At 31.3% G+C, this 17,389-nt stretch overlaps 1 protein-coding gene across 1 annotated transcript in view; it reads right to left on the bottom strand.

Annotated features, from left to right (window-relative positions):
• The window catches only part of LOC139492907 (transformation/transcription domain-associated protein-like), an 85,613-nt gene extending 69,418 nt beyond the window's left edge, over nt 1-16,195 (bottom strand). Inside the window, exons 1-11 of the mRNA XM_071281059.1 lie at nt 16,139-16,195; nt 14,125-14,236; nt 12,661-12,710; nt 12,255-12,365; nt 11,216-11,320; nt 10,632-10,715; nt 8,836-9,030; nt 6,588-6,754; nt 1,237-1,333; nt 612-750; nt 383-461 (exon numbers count right to left, since the gene is read on the bottom strand). Of these exons, the coding sequence (XP_071137160.1) occupies nt 383-461; nt 612-750; nt 1,237-1,333; nt 6,588-6,754; nt 8,836-9,030; nt 10,632-10,715; nt 11,216-11,320; nt 12,255-12,365; nt 12,661-12,710; nt 14,125-14,218 (1,121 nt within the window). The 5' untranslated portion in view covers nt 14,219-14,236; nt 16,139-16,195. The remainder of the gene's footprint in view (nt 1-382; nt 462-611; nt 751-1,236; nt 1,334-6,587; nt 6,755-8,835; nt 9,031-10,631; nt 10,716-11,215; nt 11,321-12,254; nt 12,366-12,660; nt 12,711-14,124; nt 14,237-16,138) is intronic.
• Between the last annotated feature and the right edge of the window lie 1,194 nt (nt 16,196-17,389).

Here is a 17,389-nt window from a genome sequence, read left to right as displayed (position 1 = left end):
AAAAGTAAATATTAAACGAAAAATATATTTATGTTACTTGGCGAAAAAAATAATAAAGTGGCGAAAAATATATTGTTTTGGCGAAAGAGGTGGCGAAAAAAATAATTGACCCTGGTTACAATTATATCTTCTAAAAGCATTTTGAAGTAATTTTGGGGACTTGTATAGCTTGCTGTTTGGTGTCAGTCAGGGCATCTTGTTAAAGGCAAGACTTAAGCCTATAATTGTTTTCATTTTATAAATTGTGTCTCATTGGCACTCACACCACATCTTCTTAATTCTATTCATTAATTACGAAAAATAACGTGTGATACATTAAATTTTAACACAACTGATTTAATTTTCTAGCTGATTAGTTTACTATTCAAACTATAATTGATACCTTAGAGATTCATATGTGGTCCAACCAGTTCCAATAAGTACATTCTCATCAAATAGCTGATCTATACAGGTTACAAATTCTGAAAGCAAAGAGATACATGTACCAATTTGTTTTGTTTAATTCCCTCATTGGGATTTTTTAATTACACTGACACAGTCCTTTGGATTCATCATTATTTCATAATTCTTCATATTTCAGTTATGTATATTATACAAAATATTATACTTACTATTGCGTAAATCTGTAGCTAATATATGTCTGGCTGCAATTAGTAATTCTTTGCGCAAATGTGCCACTTCCTGTGGACAAAATGTTAACAATCCAAGCAGGCCTTTCACCATTTGTGCTGAGTGAGTTTGAACTTGTTCCTGAAGTAAATATTATCTTAGTTTAAAACAAAACTTTATGTTTGTTACTTTTCTTCAGTTCTTTATTTAATGTCTAGAGCATATGCCCTTAGTTGTTAACTATGATATTTGCTTATTGTTTAGTCATAAATCAGACATATGGTTTTTTTTTATAACGATAGAGCATGTCAGCCCTTATAAGACTATGGATTTTTGTTTGTTCTTGATGACTGGAAAAAGACCTATAGTTGCTTACATCTAAATCATTTGTTCTCTAGTGGACAGTTGTCTCATAGGTAATTATACTTAAACTGTTATGAAAGTTTTGATGATTATCTTCATGTTTATAACTTTTTTTGTAAGGAATACCACAATAAAATTAAACCTCTTAGCTCTGGCAAATAGTGAAATATTTACGGAAATTTAATGTTCTTGATTTTCATTCTTGTATTGAATGTATCTCTTTACTTTTGTTATGTATCTCAGTAATACTATCTAAGTAACTACCTGGTATATTCTGATAATGTAGGCTAAGAAGGATAAAGTTTTAATCTGAGCAGCTATGAAATCAACAAATATCTCCTTGTTGAAGGATGGACTAGCCCTGTAAAATATAATAAAAAAAAATCTTTTTAAAATAAACATATTTGTCTTGTACATAATAATAGCTTCAGAGGAGGTGGTTTGAACATTGAATAAAGACAATAGACAAAATGAGCTATTTGTGTTTTGATAGATTTGGCCTCTGATGAGAAATTGAAATTGTGCAATTCTTGCGATTTAAAATCTGAAATTGATAAATTTGGAAAAGTGAAATCAAGTTTGTTCACCTAAATATAATAACATATTGAACCTTGATACTTCAAAAAGAAATTGTTTAATCCATTTGAGTTCAATACAAAGTAACAACAGCTTTAAATCTAGATATTTTGGCAAGATTCATTTGAAAATAATAACTAGAGGCTCTAAAGAGCCTGTGTCGCTCCCCTTGGTCTATGTGAATATTAAACAAGGCCAAAATAAAAAGATTGTATGTTTGCCCAAACGCGACCGACCCAAAATAAACCCGCCGACTCAAATTCTTTTTTTGACGTTTTTTAGAAGAATTTTTTTTTTTTGCGGATTTTTTTCGTGTCTGCTCCGTCATCGTATAAAACTTAAAGTTTGTCGTCTTTGCGTTTGAAAGTAACTATGAATAAGATTAAAAGAAAGCGCATAAGAGATGCAGTTAATCGATATTCGATGTTCTCTGTTTTTATGTTCTGACTTAACGAACGTAAAGAAGTGAAACATGTGAAGTGGCACAGTTTTTTTTACGCTCTAGTTGTCTGTACTACCAAACCCTTACCTATATGCTCAATGTTAATTTCATCGTGTAAATGAATATCTGATAAGAATATTCAGGTAGATTTGTTCAAAACCATGTGCAATCGAATATTTTCAATGTTATTCTGACAGGAAATGGATCCGGAAGTTGCGAATATACAATCTTGCAAGAAGATTTTGTTTTTACTGAATAAAAAGGAATTATTTCTTGATAAATTGTTGTCTTTAACTATAATCTTCCTTTATCATGTGAATTAGATGCCTTTTTTTCAAATAGTTCAAATTTACAAGTCTTAGTTGACAAGATCAGTACGTTGCTGTTTGGGAGAATTTGATAAAACTATAATTGCTCACAGAATCAGAATATAATCTTAACTGAATGTAACTCCTTCTGAATAATTTATTGCAATATAAGGCCACGGTTTTTTAATTGGTTGGTTTACGGATTTTCTCCATGAAAAAGTCGGGTCGGTCGGTCGGAAAAAAAAGATCTTTCAAGACAGAAAACTGATATGCAGAATAAAAATATATTTCACCTTTCTAATAATATGTTTGTCATACTATTTTTTCATCGTTCTTAAATTTAAGTTTGATGAAATATTATTGCTCAGCTGTAAACACTGCATGACATTGTCTAATAATTTCCCGTAAAAAAGGAGGGGGGGGGGGGTACACTGACAAAGACGAAATTAAATCGTCATTTCACAAACAAGAAAAACAGATTCACGTCAGTTATTTGACTTAGCTTTTAATCAAAACTTGGTAAAAATAATAAGCACGAAAACTGATAAAGAAAAAAAAAAAGTAAAAATGTCGTACGAAAATAAGTTTCAACACACGTGTCAAAAACGTAATAGACTCGTCCACTGGAAAAACGAGAATATCAGGTTAAATAATCTGTTGTCATGCATTCCCGTTTTTTATCCAAATGGACGATATTTTTTTATTATCTATAAAACAAGAAAATATCAAATGATTTGTTAAAATTCAGTATTTTAACTTGATGTCTTGAACTTCCACCTGTCCACATTTGGACAAGTCTATTTATATGAAACATGCATCTTACGGACTGGTGACAAATAAGGAAAACGAACTTATTGTGTAATTGGTTTTAAACACAGGTTTCGTTCCGCAAAATTATTTGCGCAAACGACATTTCAAGGTCATTAATAATTGATTTGTCTATTTTTAGAAACGTAAACTGAAAGTTTCATTTTTCACAACAGAAAGTGTCATCACTTCTGTTAGTGATTAATGCATTTCATTTCATAAAAAAGGACATTTTAATTTTTTTTTCAGGGATAATGCATTTGTTAGGGTCGGCGAGAATAAAAAAAAGCCTGAAAATTTGATTTTATTTTTATTTTGGAAATCGGCAAAATCGGGTCGGCGGATCCGTAAACCAACAAATTAAAAAATCCTGGCCTAAATATAAATCTGGCTTTTGTCAAAAATATTTTTTTCACATGTGCAAAAGTAAACACATGTTATGGTGGGATTTTTATACAAATTTGTGAGGAAGCCTCTGGAACCTGATGACCTAAAAATAAAATAGTCTTCAGAAAACGTTAACTTTATGCAATTATACTTTATCAATAATGATTATTTTCAAAAATTTTAACTTGATTATTTAAAGAAATAAAATTATAACAAATATGTTTTTAGTTTGGAGATTCTACAGAACATGCTTTGATCTATTTATAGCCAAATTAGTTTACCTGTGTGATAATGTTACGAATTGAATGCTTCTTTTTGTAAATTATTTGGGTGTAAAAGCGTTGACCAAAGTACATTTTGTATGAAGCGCGGAAGCGCTTCATTCTAAAAATGTACGCAGGGTCAATGCTTTTACAACCCTATAAAGTTACAAAAAGAAGCATTCAATACTTATAATTACATTTTTTAGCTATGATCATGAAAACACGAATTTTATATATTTTATTATTTAATTCACCGGTGCACTTTATTGTTGGAGCACATGTTATCATGAGTGAAAAGTTGTATTGAGCAATGCAACTGCTTATGGAATAACACGTGATGTGCAGTTAAACAATCAGAATAAAATATTATAATGAAACATAGATCTAATGTAATTATTAAAATATAAATTTTCAAAAAAAAAAAAAAGACAAACTATGGATGGTAGATAATAATTCATTTAAAATATTTTAGGACATTTAATCTATTTTAATAGATATAGGGTTTAAAAACTGCAAACAAATTAAATCAATACACAAACATCGTGTTGATGTAACTGTTGAAAATCACTTCATAAATCCACCAGCCCTTTCACACATGTAGCAATTGTCAGGGTTAAAAACATCTCAGGATACAAATCATAAAGTAGACTAATTTATGTATAGAGGTTTTAAATTCATGGCTTTTGGTTGACTCTACAAAGGTTTTGACGAAAAAAACAGATGTACTGTTTTAAGATCTTTAAAAATTTTCATGCAAATTCTGAAAGAAAAAAAAAAGAATTTGCCTACCTACCTACCCACACCCAGTCATCATGGGTCGGGTTTGGGCAAACTGAAATATTTTTAATTGTGGCCCAATGGACACAGATGGATTCATGACAAAATTGTGTTTTGGTGATGGTAATGTGTTTGTAGATCTTACTTTACTAAACATTCTTGCTGCTTACAATTATCTCTATCTATAACAGTACTTTCTGTGGAAAATGTTATTGAAAATCTTCAAATTTTAAGAAAATTGTTAAAAATTGACTATAAAGGGCAATAACTCCTTAGGGGGTCAATTGACTATTTTGATCATAGTGACTTATTTTTAGTTCTTACTTTGCTGTACATTATTGCTGTTTACAGTTTATCTCTATCTATAATAATATTCAAGATAACAAAAAAACAGCAAAATTTCCTCAAAATTACCAATTCAGGGGCAGCAACCTAACAACCGATTATCCGATTCATCTGAAAATTCCAGGGCAGATAGATCGTGACCTGATCAACAATTTTACTTCCTGTCAGATTTGCTCTTAATGCTTTGGTTTTTGCGTTATAAGCCAAAAACTGCATTTTACCCCCATGTTCTATTTTTAGCCATGGCGGCCATCTTGGTTTGTTGGCCTGGTTACCAGACACATTTTTTTTAACTAGATACCCCAATGATGATTATGGCTAAGTTTGGTTAAATTTGGCCCAGTAGTTTCAGAGGAGAAGATTTTTGCTAAAAGATTACTAAGATTTACGAAAAATGGTTAAAAATTGACTATAAAGGGCAATAACTCCTAAAGTGGTCAACTGACCATTTTGGTCATGTTGACTTATTTGTAGATCTTACTTTGCTGAACATTATTGCTGTTTACAGTTTATCTCTATCTATAATAAAATTCAAGATAATAACCAAAAACAGCAAAATTTCCTTAAAATTACCATTTCAGGGGCAGTAACCCAACAATGGAATGTCCGATTCATCTGAAAATTTCAGGGCAGATAGATCTTGACCTGATGAACAATTTTACCACTCATCAGATTTGCTCTAAATGCTTTGGTTTTTGAGTTATAAGCCAAAAACTGCATTTTACCCCCTATGTTCTATTTTTAGCCATGGCGGCCATCTTGGTTGGTTGGCCGGGTCACCAGGACACATTTTTTAAACTAGATATCCCAATGATGATTATGGCCAAGTTTGGTTAAATTTGGCCCAGTAGTTTCAGAGAAGAAAATTGTTCTAAAAGATTACTAAGATTTACGAAAAATGGTTAAAAATTGACTATAAAGGGCAACAACTCCTAAAGGGGTCAACTGACCATTTTGGTCATGTTGACTTATTTGTTGATCTTACTTTGCTGAACATTATTGCTGTTTACAATTTATCTCTATCTATAATAATATTCAAGATAATAACCAAAAACAGCAAAATTTCCTTAAAATTACCATTTCAGGGGCAGCAACCCAACAACGGAATGTCGGATTCATCTGAAAATTTCAGGGCAGATAGATCTTGACCTGATGAACAATTTTACACCATGTCAGATTTGCTCTAAATGCTTTGGTTTTTGAGTTATAAGCCAAAAACTGCATTTTACCCCTATGTTCTATTTTTAGTCATGGCGGCCATCTTGGTTGGTTGGCGGGGTCACGCCACACATTTTGTAAACTAGATACCCCAATAATGATTGTGGCCAAGTTTGGTTTAATTTGGCCCAGTAGTTTCAGAGGAGAAGATTTTTGTAAAAGTTAACGACGACGGACGACGACGACGAATGCAAAGTGATGGGAAAAGCTCACTTGGCCCTTCGGGCCAGGTGAGCTAATAAAAAGTTTTAATCAGAAGAAAAGGACGCAGGAACTGTGGATAAATTATTATTTGTTGGGTTCCAATTTTTGATGATTTCATGTGTACAAATGAACCAACAAATAACACTTTTTTATAGACTTGAATGCAGACCGTTATGAAACCACAAAAGTAAATATCCATAAAAAATCATTTTTTCCTTAAAAACTACGAAATCTTGTACAAAAGTACATAAATAAAGAATTGTGAGATTCTGTACAAATGTAACTTACCTTTGAACAGCAGATGGTTGTAAGATAATTGTATTCATGATTAGTGGAATGAATTCTGCTACTTCTTGGTGAACATTAGGTTTATATAACTGATACATTAACACAACAATTATAGGCAGCTCTGCTAACACTTTCAGAGATAAAGTTCCTTTGGGGATTATGTTGTACTGAAATAAAATAATACAAGTTGTGAGCATACAATGTATTTGCATTAAATGCATCTGTTTTAAATGAAATCATGTTCTTTTTAAAACCACAAAAAATAATAGCTAAAGAGGAAGAGTTATGTCATAAAGATTTTAAAACTCAAAATATTTAATATGTATTCATTTTTTCCAAATATACATGTATTTCGTATATGTCTCAAAAACAGTTGGATATCTGGATCATTATTCCAGCTGCAAATTATAAATGAAAGAAATAACACATATGTATAGCAAGGCACTGTGGCTGATAGAGACCCAATGTTGCTCCTTTTGTTCCTGACACATATGTATAGCAAGCACTGTGGCTGATAGAGACCCAATGTTGCTCCTTTTGTTCCTGACACATATGTATAGCAAGCACTGTGGCTGATAGAGACCCAATGTTGCTCCTTTTGTTCCTGACACATATGTATAGCAAGCACTGTGCAGGGTTTATGCTAGGATTTTGAGGGCTTTAGTCACTTTTGCGCACTATTAAAATCAACCTTATTTTGTGTAAAATGCAAGGGACTAATGATGTATATAATACTAGCTTCATCTTTTGACTTTGTCAGATTTTAAGGGATGGAGGCACCAGCACGATTGGCAGTTATTGTATGATTTGACTGTATTGGCCATTATTATGAAAGATTCTGACATGGAATCCAGAAATTTAGTTCACAATTTCTCTTCAGTTTGTTCCAGGGGTTATTTCTGATCAACAAAAGTTGGATTCTATTTTTTTTAAACAAGGAATACAGCAGAAATTAACTTGCAATGATTATTTCACTGTATAACCAATATCCTTATAAAACGTCTAAATCGATATTTGGAAATCATTTCTATCAAGTTGGAAATGTGTAAAATACTTTTTGGAACTTTAATAATGACTGAAAGGAGGTTGTAAACAAATCAACAATAGATCACGTTTACTACTTTCGGTTTTAAAATGAAACAAAAACGGGAAGTGACACGTGGAGAATAAATTCAAAACGAGTCCGGATTCATCAGGAAATTATCATTTTTCGATTTAAATTCCTTTAGTTAGAGATATATATTTGTCTCCCTCGTTCAATTGATTCTAAATGATTTCGTATTTTACGTTTTTAATGTCTATCAATAGTCAAAGTTATACTTTCACGCATGCGTAGAACACAATACAGGAAGCACCTGTTTAACTCGTGAAAGTTTTGAATAAACACATTAAAGTTCTTTATTTTAAATGGAAATTGTCGAAAGTTTTTGATGAAAATTTAAATCAAATATGACGAAAATGCCTTTGAATGACGAATCTACGACAAACGAACTTCAGATTGTGATCGTTTGAGAACTTTGTAATTCAATGCGAACTGTCTATCCGCACCTGCCAGGTCCGGGTTGTTACATTTTTGATTAAATGACGAAACTATACTCCTGGTTGTTGAAATGCCGACTGACTGATTTTCCTGGGGAAATAATTATGATGGTCATTCAATTATGGGGTTTATTAATAATTAGTGGATTAGAGACCTATCCGATGGCGATAAGTGGATTAGTTGTAATCACAACTTGTAACACCTGTTGAAAATGTTAATTACCTGGAGGTCATAAACTTGTCAAAAACACTAAGACAGGTAGATTTATGGGTTTATATTGCGAAATTTTTTTTACACTTTCAAAATTAAAGTGACGAAATTGATTTGAAATACTTTCGGCAATGAGAAAACCCTTTCGTAAAATACGAAAGTGACAAGTGCTAGCAAATTCACTGACTGTGGCTGATAGACACCCAATGTAGCTCCTTTTGTTCCTGACACATATGTATAGCAAGCACTGTGGCTGATAGACACCAAATGTTGCTCCTTTTATTCCTGACACATATGTATAGCAAGCACTGTGGCTGATAGAGACCCAATGTAGCTCCTTTTGTTCCTGACACCTATGTATAGCAAGCACTGTGGCTGATAGAGACCCAATGTTGCTCCTTTTGTTCCTAATTTCTTTTTGCTATTGTCAATCATGAAAAACTTAAAGAAATTGTTTATGCAGAGTTTTCAAAATCTCAACAATAATAACAAACTTACAGAAATATTTTGATTGTCAGCGTTTTTCTTGTCTGTGAGAATTGTAGTTGTAGTAAAAGTCTCCTGTAATAACTGATCAACATTTATCTCTGTTACATCTTTTACTTTAATCTGATTCCTTGGTTCAAAGATTTTTGGTAAGTGGTTTGGTAAACCATTGTATATATTTTTAACAAACTGCAAAAAGTCCTTGATCTGCAAAACAAAGATAACACCATAAAATGTATATGCTTACATTCACATCATGTGGCAGGGGTGTATCAGGCCATTATTAAAATGGGGGTTCCAAACCCATGAGAAAAGGGGGGTGGGGTGTTCCAATCCAACTATGTGTCCCCATTCAAATGCATTGATCGTCAAAACAAAAAGGGGGTTCCAACCCATGAACCCTCACCCTTAATAAACCACTGTTTGGCTTCTTGTGGATAGTTGTCTTATTGGCAATCATACCATATCTCCTTATTGTGTATTTTTTCTTTGGGACGTAGACTGTAAACCAACTTATTTTCGCTGATACTTTATTTTGTGTTTTATCCTTTCTAGTCCACTTCGTGGCTATTTAATTTCATGATTTTTAAATTTTAGTTTAATAAGGAAAGATTTTTTACTATTTCACGTTAATTTTCTACTTGCGAAAGTCTCAAAAATAAATCGCTCGTGAAAATAAGTTGGTTTACAGTAATCAGTATCTAAATACTGTTAAACTCACATCTGGATATCAATTGTGTGGTCATCCCCTACATTTTTACTTATGTTTACTCATGGCCACTTAATACAATCACACTTTTTGGCAGTTATAGCTCTTAAAATTGAATGTATGAACTTTTGTTCAGAGCTTGATGACAAAAGATTCTTTATAAACTATTACCCAACCGCACAATAACCACTTCAGGTGTTGGTTCACCTTGTTCAAACTATTTGATTAAAAGGATGAAGACTATTTTCTGCAAAATCAGTACAAAATAAAAGTATTCAGTACCTTAAAATTGAACAATTTAGAATAAATTATTTTTCATACTTACAGAAATAAAATGCTGGAATAAAACAAATTGAGAATGAATGGAGAATGTGTCCATAGATGATGCCCCTGCTTGCATTTATAAAGTTATGAAGGGAAATAACACAAGACCTGTAAAATTTGTACTTGATCTGAGTTTTGTGGTAATAAGCATTGTTTATAAGTTTCATACACTTAGTTGAGGCAAACTAAAATTAAGAGAATGGAAACAAATATTTCAGCATTTTTTTTTGTTTGTAAAAGGGCATTACATGTAAAAGTGACTCCTCCACCAAAATTCAATCTTGATCTTTGTTTTGTGGTAATAAGCATAACATTTGGTAAAGGAAAACTAAAGTAAGAGAATGAAAATGAAACAAAAAATTCAGCATATTTCCTAAATTGTAAAGGGGCATAACTCCAGAAAAGTAAGAGTGATGCCACTAAAATTCAAACTTAATCTGAGTTTTGTGGTAATAAGCATTGTGTAAAAGTTGCATAACATTTGGTTGAGGCAAACAAAAGTAAGACAACAGAAACCAATTCTGAAACATGCATAAAAACGGACACTGGTAAAACTTAATACCCCTCCGCTACGGTCGAAGCATAAAAATACACCAAACCTACACAAACTATTAACAGATTGTTATCATAAATAAAAGTACTTTTGAAAGAGTATCATCTTGAATGCACAGACACTTGCAATGATCTTAATCTCCATGGGTATTTTATTAATTTAAAATATTACCATTGAGACTATATTTACCATCATTAATCTCTATGACAAATGTTCACTTACCTCTTCATTATACTGAGGTCTGTACTGTTTATGTAATTCTATAATAATCCTCAGACATACTATCACATTTTCTTCATTCTCAATCTGAAATATATAATACATTCAATCAGAACCATAATGATAATATTATGTAGTGAAGCAACATTCCTATACATCTAATGTTTTCTGTGATGTTGACAACCAATGCAAATTTTAATTTAAGTCACTCACATAAACAGCATTCTTTTACATGGTAGAAAAGTTTTAAATATAACATATATAGATTCTACCCTGTATCGAGTGTTACTCTATATTTATCCACATGGGACAGTTAAATTTTCAAATTCAAAACATAAGGTTCATTGAGGGTTTTAAATATTTAAAATTTTGAGTGAATAAATTTAATATTGCACATCATTTCGTGGTGGAATCCATTTCTCTAATGATTTTTAAAAGTAATGTAGACAAATTCACATCTTCTTTTTTATATTAAAGATAACACTGATAGAACAAAATGACAAAGAGTATAGCAATCAACAATAACAGAAAGCACAAAGCCAAGTACTTTTTAATATGTTAAAAAGCGTAACGCTATTTAATGTTACCTTCAGTAGTTTGAACATTAGAGATAAAATCTGTTGTACATATTTCTTTAGATGCTCATTGCTTGGTATACGATGAATGATTTCCAGCATCAGCTTCCGTAATTGCTAAAATAAATAAAACTTAAAACTTCATAGTATTTAAACAGAAAATTTTACAAGAACTTCAAGAATGAGAATGATGAAACGAATTAAGAGATTTTAGAAGAAATTTTTGAAAGCCTCAGACCTATTAGAAAAGATAGTTTTGTGGACATAGAAGTATAGTTAAGCATAATAATAACGAAACAAAGAGCTCATGTCAAAATATATAAACAATTCATAAAAATTTCATCCAAATTGGTAAAAGCATTTTGAGCTATCCAACATGATGTTGATAGATTAAAAGACGGATGGACAGACAACGGTATACCATTACACGTCTTGTAAACAGCGGAAATAAAAACTTAAATCTTATACTAATTCTTGGACCAACTTTGGTTGAAAATTTCTGGTGGTTTCAGGACAGATTTTTTATTATTGAGAAAAACTCATGCCAAAAAAAAAGTGATGCCAATAGCTAACATGGCCCATAGTGCTAGAGCTAAACATAAAGCCTTTAACATTATGTGTAATTACCCTATTAAAGCAGGTCCAAGAATTTCTGACAGAGAATATCTTTTAAAGTCTTCTTTTCCTTTTGGCATAAAATTAAATAGAGATTTACTCAAAGAAAACCTTATCTTGTTAAACTAATATGAAATAATTTAAACAAATTCTGTTTTCAAAATTTTTCTAGTAATAACCATTGGAATAATACATCATGTACATACAGTCCTTAAAACTGATTGTGTTAATTGTAAAATTAAAGCTTATTTTATACACATGATCCTTAATACAAATTTCTAAAAATAATCGCACATAGCGGTAGTAAAAATAACAGATTTTTCTTATGAAACATGTTTTGGGGCCCACAAATACACTTGAATAAACCAGCATAATCTTTTATATAAATATAAACTAGTTTTACTCACTGAACCTGATTTCTTTACGTTAGATTTACCTGCATATTCTGTTCAGCAATGAATTGAGGTTCTCCATCATCCAGAATTTTGAGGAATACTTTCAAGGCATCACATAAAAACTGTGGGTACTGAGGTGATTGTACAACACTCTGTCAATTTTAAAAGCAATTATGATAAACTTTTAGAAAGATCTTGCAGCGGTATAAATTTCTAGTAATCTCTGAATAACTATATGACAAAACACTGCGTACCACTATAAATAAATATTTTCACTCTAACAATAATGTCAATTGTACTGTGTTTTTTTTGTTTTCCATGCTAAAATGGATAAAATAGTTTCAACTGAAATTTAAAGTGCATTCTATATTATTACAAAAAGCTACTATAAAAAATAATGTTCCAATTAGATAAATAAATAATATATGCATGAAAATGTATAATTACCTCAAAGTTTTCACTTAACTCCTGTGCAGCTTTCAGCTTTTTCTCAACAACTTAAAATACAAAAATAATAGATTATATAAAGCCACACCCAATTCATTTCTCGATCTTGACTCATACTGTTGTAAAAAGGGGAAAGAGTAAGAGAATATCTAATTTTTAGTTTTTCTTCAGATTTCTCAGAGGCAAACAAGTTTTTCTTCCAGCAAGTGACAATATTTCTTTTTTTAAATGTTAAAAAAATGTATGTAACAAATCATATTTAAGTAAGCTGCATTGTTTTATATGTAAATTAGTCTAACCTAAGCGAGTTTGAGTCAAATACTATAAAGTTTCGTGTTATTTTTTCTCCGGGTGCAGGAATTTTTCGCTACATTGAAGACCTAATGGTGACCTTCTGCTGTTGTTTTTTTCTATGGTCGGGATGTTTTCTCTTTAACACATTCCCCATTTCCATTCTCAATTTTAATTCTTTAATAAACATAAAATTGAGGGAGTTTTGAATGAAATACAGGGTACTTTGAGGCCAATTAAGGCCCAAAATCAATATGCATTCTCCTTTATAAATAAACTTTATTAAAGTAATATGTAATAAAGTATTATTCTACAGATCAAAACTTGATCACAGGAACATCATTATAATGTAAAGTAATATGTAATAAAATATCATTGGACAGATCCATTTAGTAACAGAGGTAGTCAGATCTTATCAGACTAATCTACATGTGACCTCTACTCCGGAGAGGAGATCATCAGTCAATAGTGTAATCATTCTACCTCTTACAAAACCATACTATTAAACAAAGAATTTTGATTACATTTTTTTTTTTAATATTTCATTCATGGAATATAATAGTTCCTACATATTACACAGTAGCAAGTTATAGGGTCTATGTATTTATTTTATGTAACATCAAGTTTAAAAAAGAGTTTTGAATGAAAAACAGTTACAGGCCAACAATGCAACAAATTCTACATGTATTATATTTTCTCCTTTTAAAATATACTAGACGACAGGGACATTATTATTATTTCTAAAGTTACCGGTACATGTAATGAAGTATTATCATGATTATTGGACAGATTTATGTATGTACAAAATTTATGTAAAAGAGGTAGTCAGATCTTATCAGACTAATCTACATATGACCTCTACTCCGGAGAGGAGATCATCAGTCAATATTGTAATCATTCTACCTCTTAACAACACCTCATTATTAACCTTAGAAACTTGTCTAGGTTTTTAATTCATTTCGTATAATGGTTCATATATTTATGTTACATGTCCAAAAGACTTTATAAATCAGTTCCAAATAAATATAAGCCTAAAAATTATGCAAATAAATCATATATTGTGATTAAAAAAAAGCTATACAGTATTGCATGTATTGCAGATAAAAGATCTTGTATAATTAGTTAGATGCAAATAATTCGAAAAGAATTTGAATGTGTTTAAATAAACCATACTTCCTGGTGTAGGGTCAGCAATCAATGCCACATAGGATTTAAATGTGGTCAGCTGGGCGGTCAAATCATGTGGACTTAGTGGGGATTGCAGCATCTTGATAAGCCTTTATCTGAAAATGTAAAAGCACAAAAATCACTAATGTTTTCCTGTAAAATTAAACATTTCTGCATTGTCCAACAATCAAAGAAAGACTTCAGTTACAAACAGAAAAGTCTCCGTTGAAGATTTGAATTGCAGTGTTATCTGAAATAGACAGCTGCATAGTTTTGAAATATACATCTAGGTAGATTACTTATGTATCAACCAGTATCAGACACTAAATCATACTTGTACCCTTAATGGGCTTATAACCTAACCATTGCTGAATAATACATTTAAATTGAGGTAAATTTACAAAAAGATAATTATTCTTTAAAGGAATTCATTACTTATTGTTTTTAATCATCTCCTTTTAAAGACCATTTTGATATTTTTTTACATTTTCCAACATAGTAGGCCTTTAACTTTTAACTTATCGTTTTAACTTGTCTTCTCTAGCAAGTTGCCAGAAATCAACTTTTCTGATAACTGTATTCACTTGCCTGAATCAAAGTGCAACATCTTAAATAATGCTGTTCCTAAATGTAACTAATGACACAAGTATGTACAAACTTTAGACTCCTACCATATCTGATAAAGGTTAATCCAGGAAAGTTAGTGCTTTGAATGTAAGAAATATCATGTACAATGTCTCTGTGGCATGTGAATTACTAATATCTTTAGGGTTCTCTTTTAGGCACACACATGCATCGGGAATTTATCACAGACATCCTTGCACGCTCTATGTAAGTCTTACTAGTTTTTTGGACTCCAACACATTCCTAACTAATAACACAAGTATCTACAAACTTTAGACTCCTACCATATCTGATAAAGGTTAATCCAGGAAAGTTAGTGCTTTGAATGTAAGAAATATCATGTACAATGTCTCTGTGGCATCTGAATTACTAATATCTTTAGGGTTCTCTTTTAGACACATACATGCATCGGGAAATTATCACAGACATCCTTGCACACTCTATGTATGTCTTACTAATTTTTTTAACTCCAACACATACAAATAAGCGAAAACTAAATGAAGATGGGGGGAAAAAACAACAAAAATACACATTATATGTTCTCATGAAATTGAGAAAATTTAGACGGACACCTATTGCATGTATACATCAAGGAGTTGATGAATGAAAAACAAATATCATATACAGTGAGAATCCCTAAACTCACTACTCGTTGCAATAACAGCACAAGTAATTTCTCAGGTCTAGACCAGACCCTTTGCTTCTTGTTTTCACGATACAGAATACAGAATTTTCACGCATTATCATTTGACTTTCTTGTGCCACATTTTTTAAAAAATCAGCCAATCTCTGTTACACTTAGACCAGAATTATGATTACTGACATGATTTAACAAACTTTACTAAAATTGTATGTTTATAAATTTAGAAATTATTAAGAAACTAAGGTTTCAACTCCCTCAGGCAAAGTTGGCTTTAGATGAATTTGGCTATTTATTTTTGGGTGTTTTTGACATATATATATATGGCTCTTCAAAGGTCTCTGTACTTATACATCTTCAGTTTTCACATGTTTGGCTCTGAGCGTTCTTGATGAATGTAAATCCAGAAAAGTGCTTCGTTGAAACAAATTTTGAACCTGTTTTCAATTTTTTTTTATGAGTGAACCACTTTTAGCAACTGATAAGTTTTCTGTTGTTAGTATAACTGCATGATTTAAATGAAATATACGTTTAAAAGTCACACAAAATTTACGTTGTGTACATATATGTCGACTTTAATGCAATTTACTAACTTACTTCAGCACTCACAAAAACAAGGGGAGATAATTAAATCAAACGATGAAATGATCGAAGTAATGAGGCTACAGAGCGACAGCAGCACATGGTGTGGACTTTTCTGTGTATTTATAATGATAAGTTATGTATAAGCTAGGTTCTTGTGTTTATGCATTATCTAAATAGTATGCTTTACATGATATATTAAGCAATTCGGTCTAACGCTTCTCATTCCGGAAATCATAGTAGTTGTCTAAACTCGGAAGCAATGACGGACTAATTATGCATTTCTGTATTTGACACTTTTTTTTTTATCAATTTAGATTTATCGGTTTATGCTCAAATATGAAGTTCAATGGTAGTTTAGCTATTAAAATCTAAGTGTTAGAAATGAAATTGGCAAGCAATCTAGATGTAAAATTGCTAAGTATTAAAGATGAGGCTATTGAACCATGGGTAATTTTCTGTTAAGTAATTTTCCCGCTTTTATTTAAATAGATTCGGGGACAATTTTTTAGTTTTGTGTGAATAGTAGGGAGAGGATTATGAAAATTAATACTCTGACCTTGTTAGAGCTTGAGTTTATAAATCGCATGAGCTTGGTCCTATATTGGCACTTTTCAGTTTTCAGAAATTTACATGAATAGTCATAGACTACAGCCTTTTTTTTTGGCACAGTGTCAGAGCCGTAACTACCATTGAGGCAAGTGAGGCAATTGCCTCACTAAAATTTCGACCAATTTTTTTTTTTTTTTTTTTTTTTTGTAAAATTATAATTCGTTTATGGTAAATAAATATGAACATACACTAATGTGTTTTTTTGTTTTTTCTCAACCTTAATTTCTATAGTATAACAGTTAACTTCACCATCCCTTTTAAATCATTCTTCCCGGATATAACTCAGCATCTCAACGGGTGATGTTTCTCGATTACATTTTTACTTAGTTACGGTAATAATCATGGATCTCTGGTTGAAAACAGGTTCTTGCAGAAAAAGGAAAAGCGATAATGAAAGTGAGGAAGGAATATAAATTGTGAATTCATTGATGCTGTTCGTGATCACAACAGGGGTTGATCATTCAGAGTTTAAGTATTGAATTATAGATTCATTGGAACCCCAAAACTATAAATAGACCAACAAGTTACTGTCTATAGCCGGGAGTAGTTCTGTCTGCCTATTTATATCTCCATTTCACAAACTTTATTCGTTCTATACAGATAAACCAAAAATAGATATAGATATTATGAAACCTGCATGTGTTAGTTTTTAATTGTTCATGTTTCTTTTACCTTAGGAATTAAAATAACATTCCGTATTCCAATTTGCACTGTCCTGACTCCAAGAACGGCAGGGCCTTTAAAACGGGATATCATTATAATTTGGTCTTTTTCAATTCGGGACTACCGATTTTCATGACGTGTCTATATATT

Source organism: Mytilus edulis, chromosome 1 (genome assembly GCF_963676685.1).
Source record: "Mytilus edulis chromosome 1, xbMytEdul2.2, whole genome shotgun sequence".
NCBI classification, from domain to species: domain Eukaryota; kingdom Metazoa; phylum Mollusca; class Bivalvia; order Mytilida; family Mytilidae; genus Mytilus; species Mytilus edulis.
Note: the sequence above shows the minus strand (reverse complement) of the source record. Positions and strands in the feature narration are given on the sequence as shown.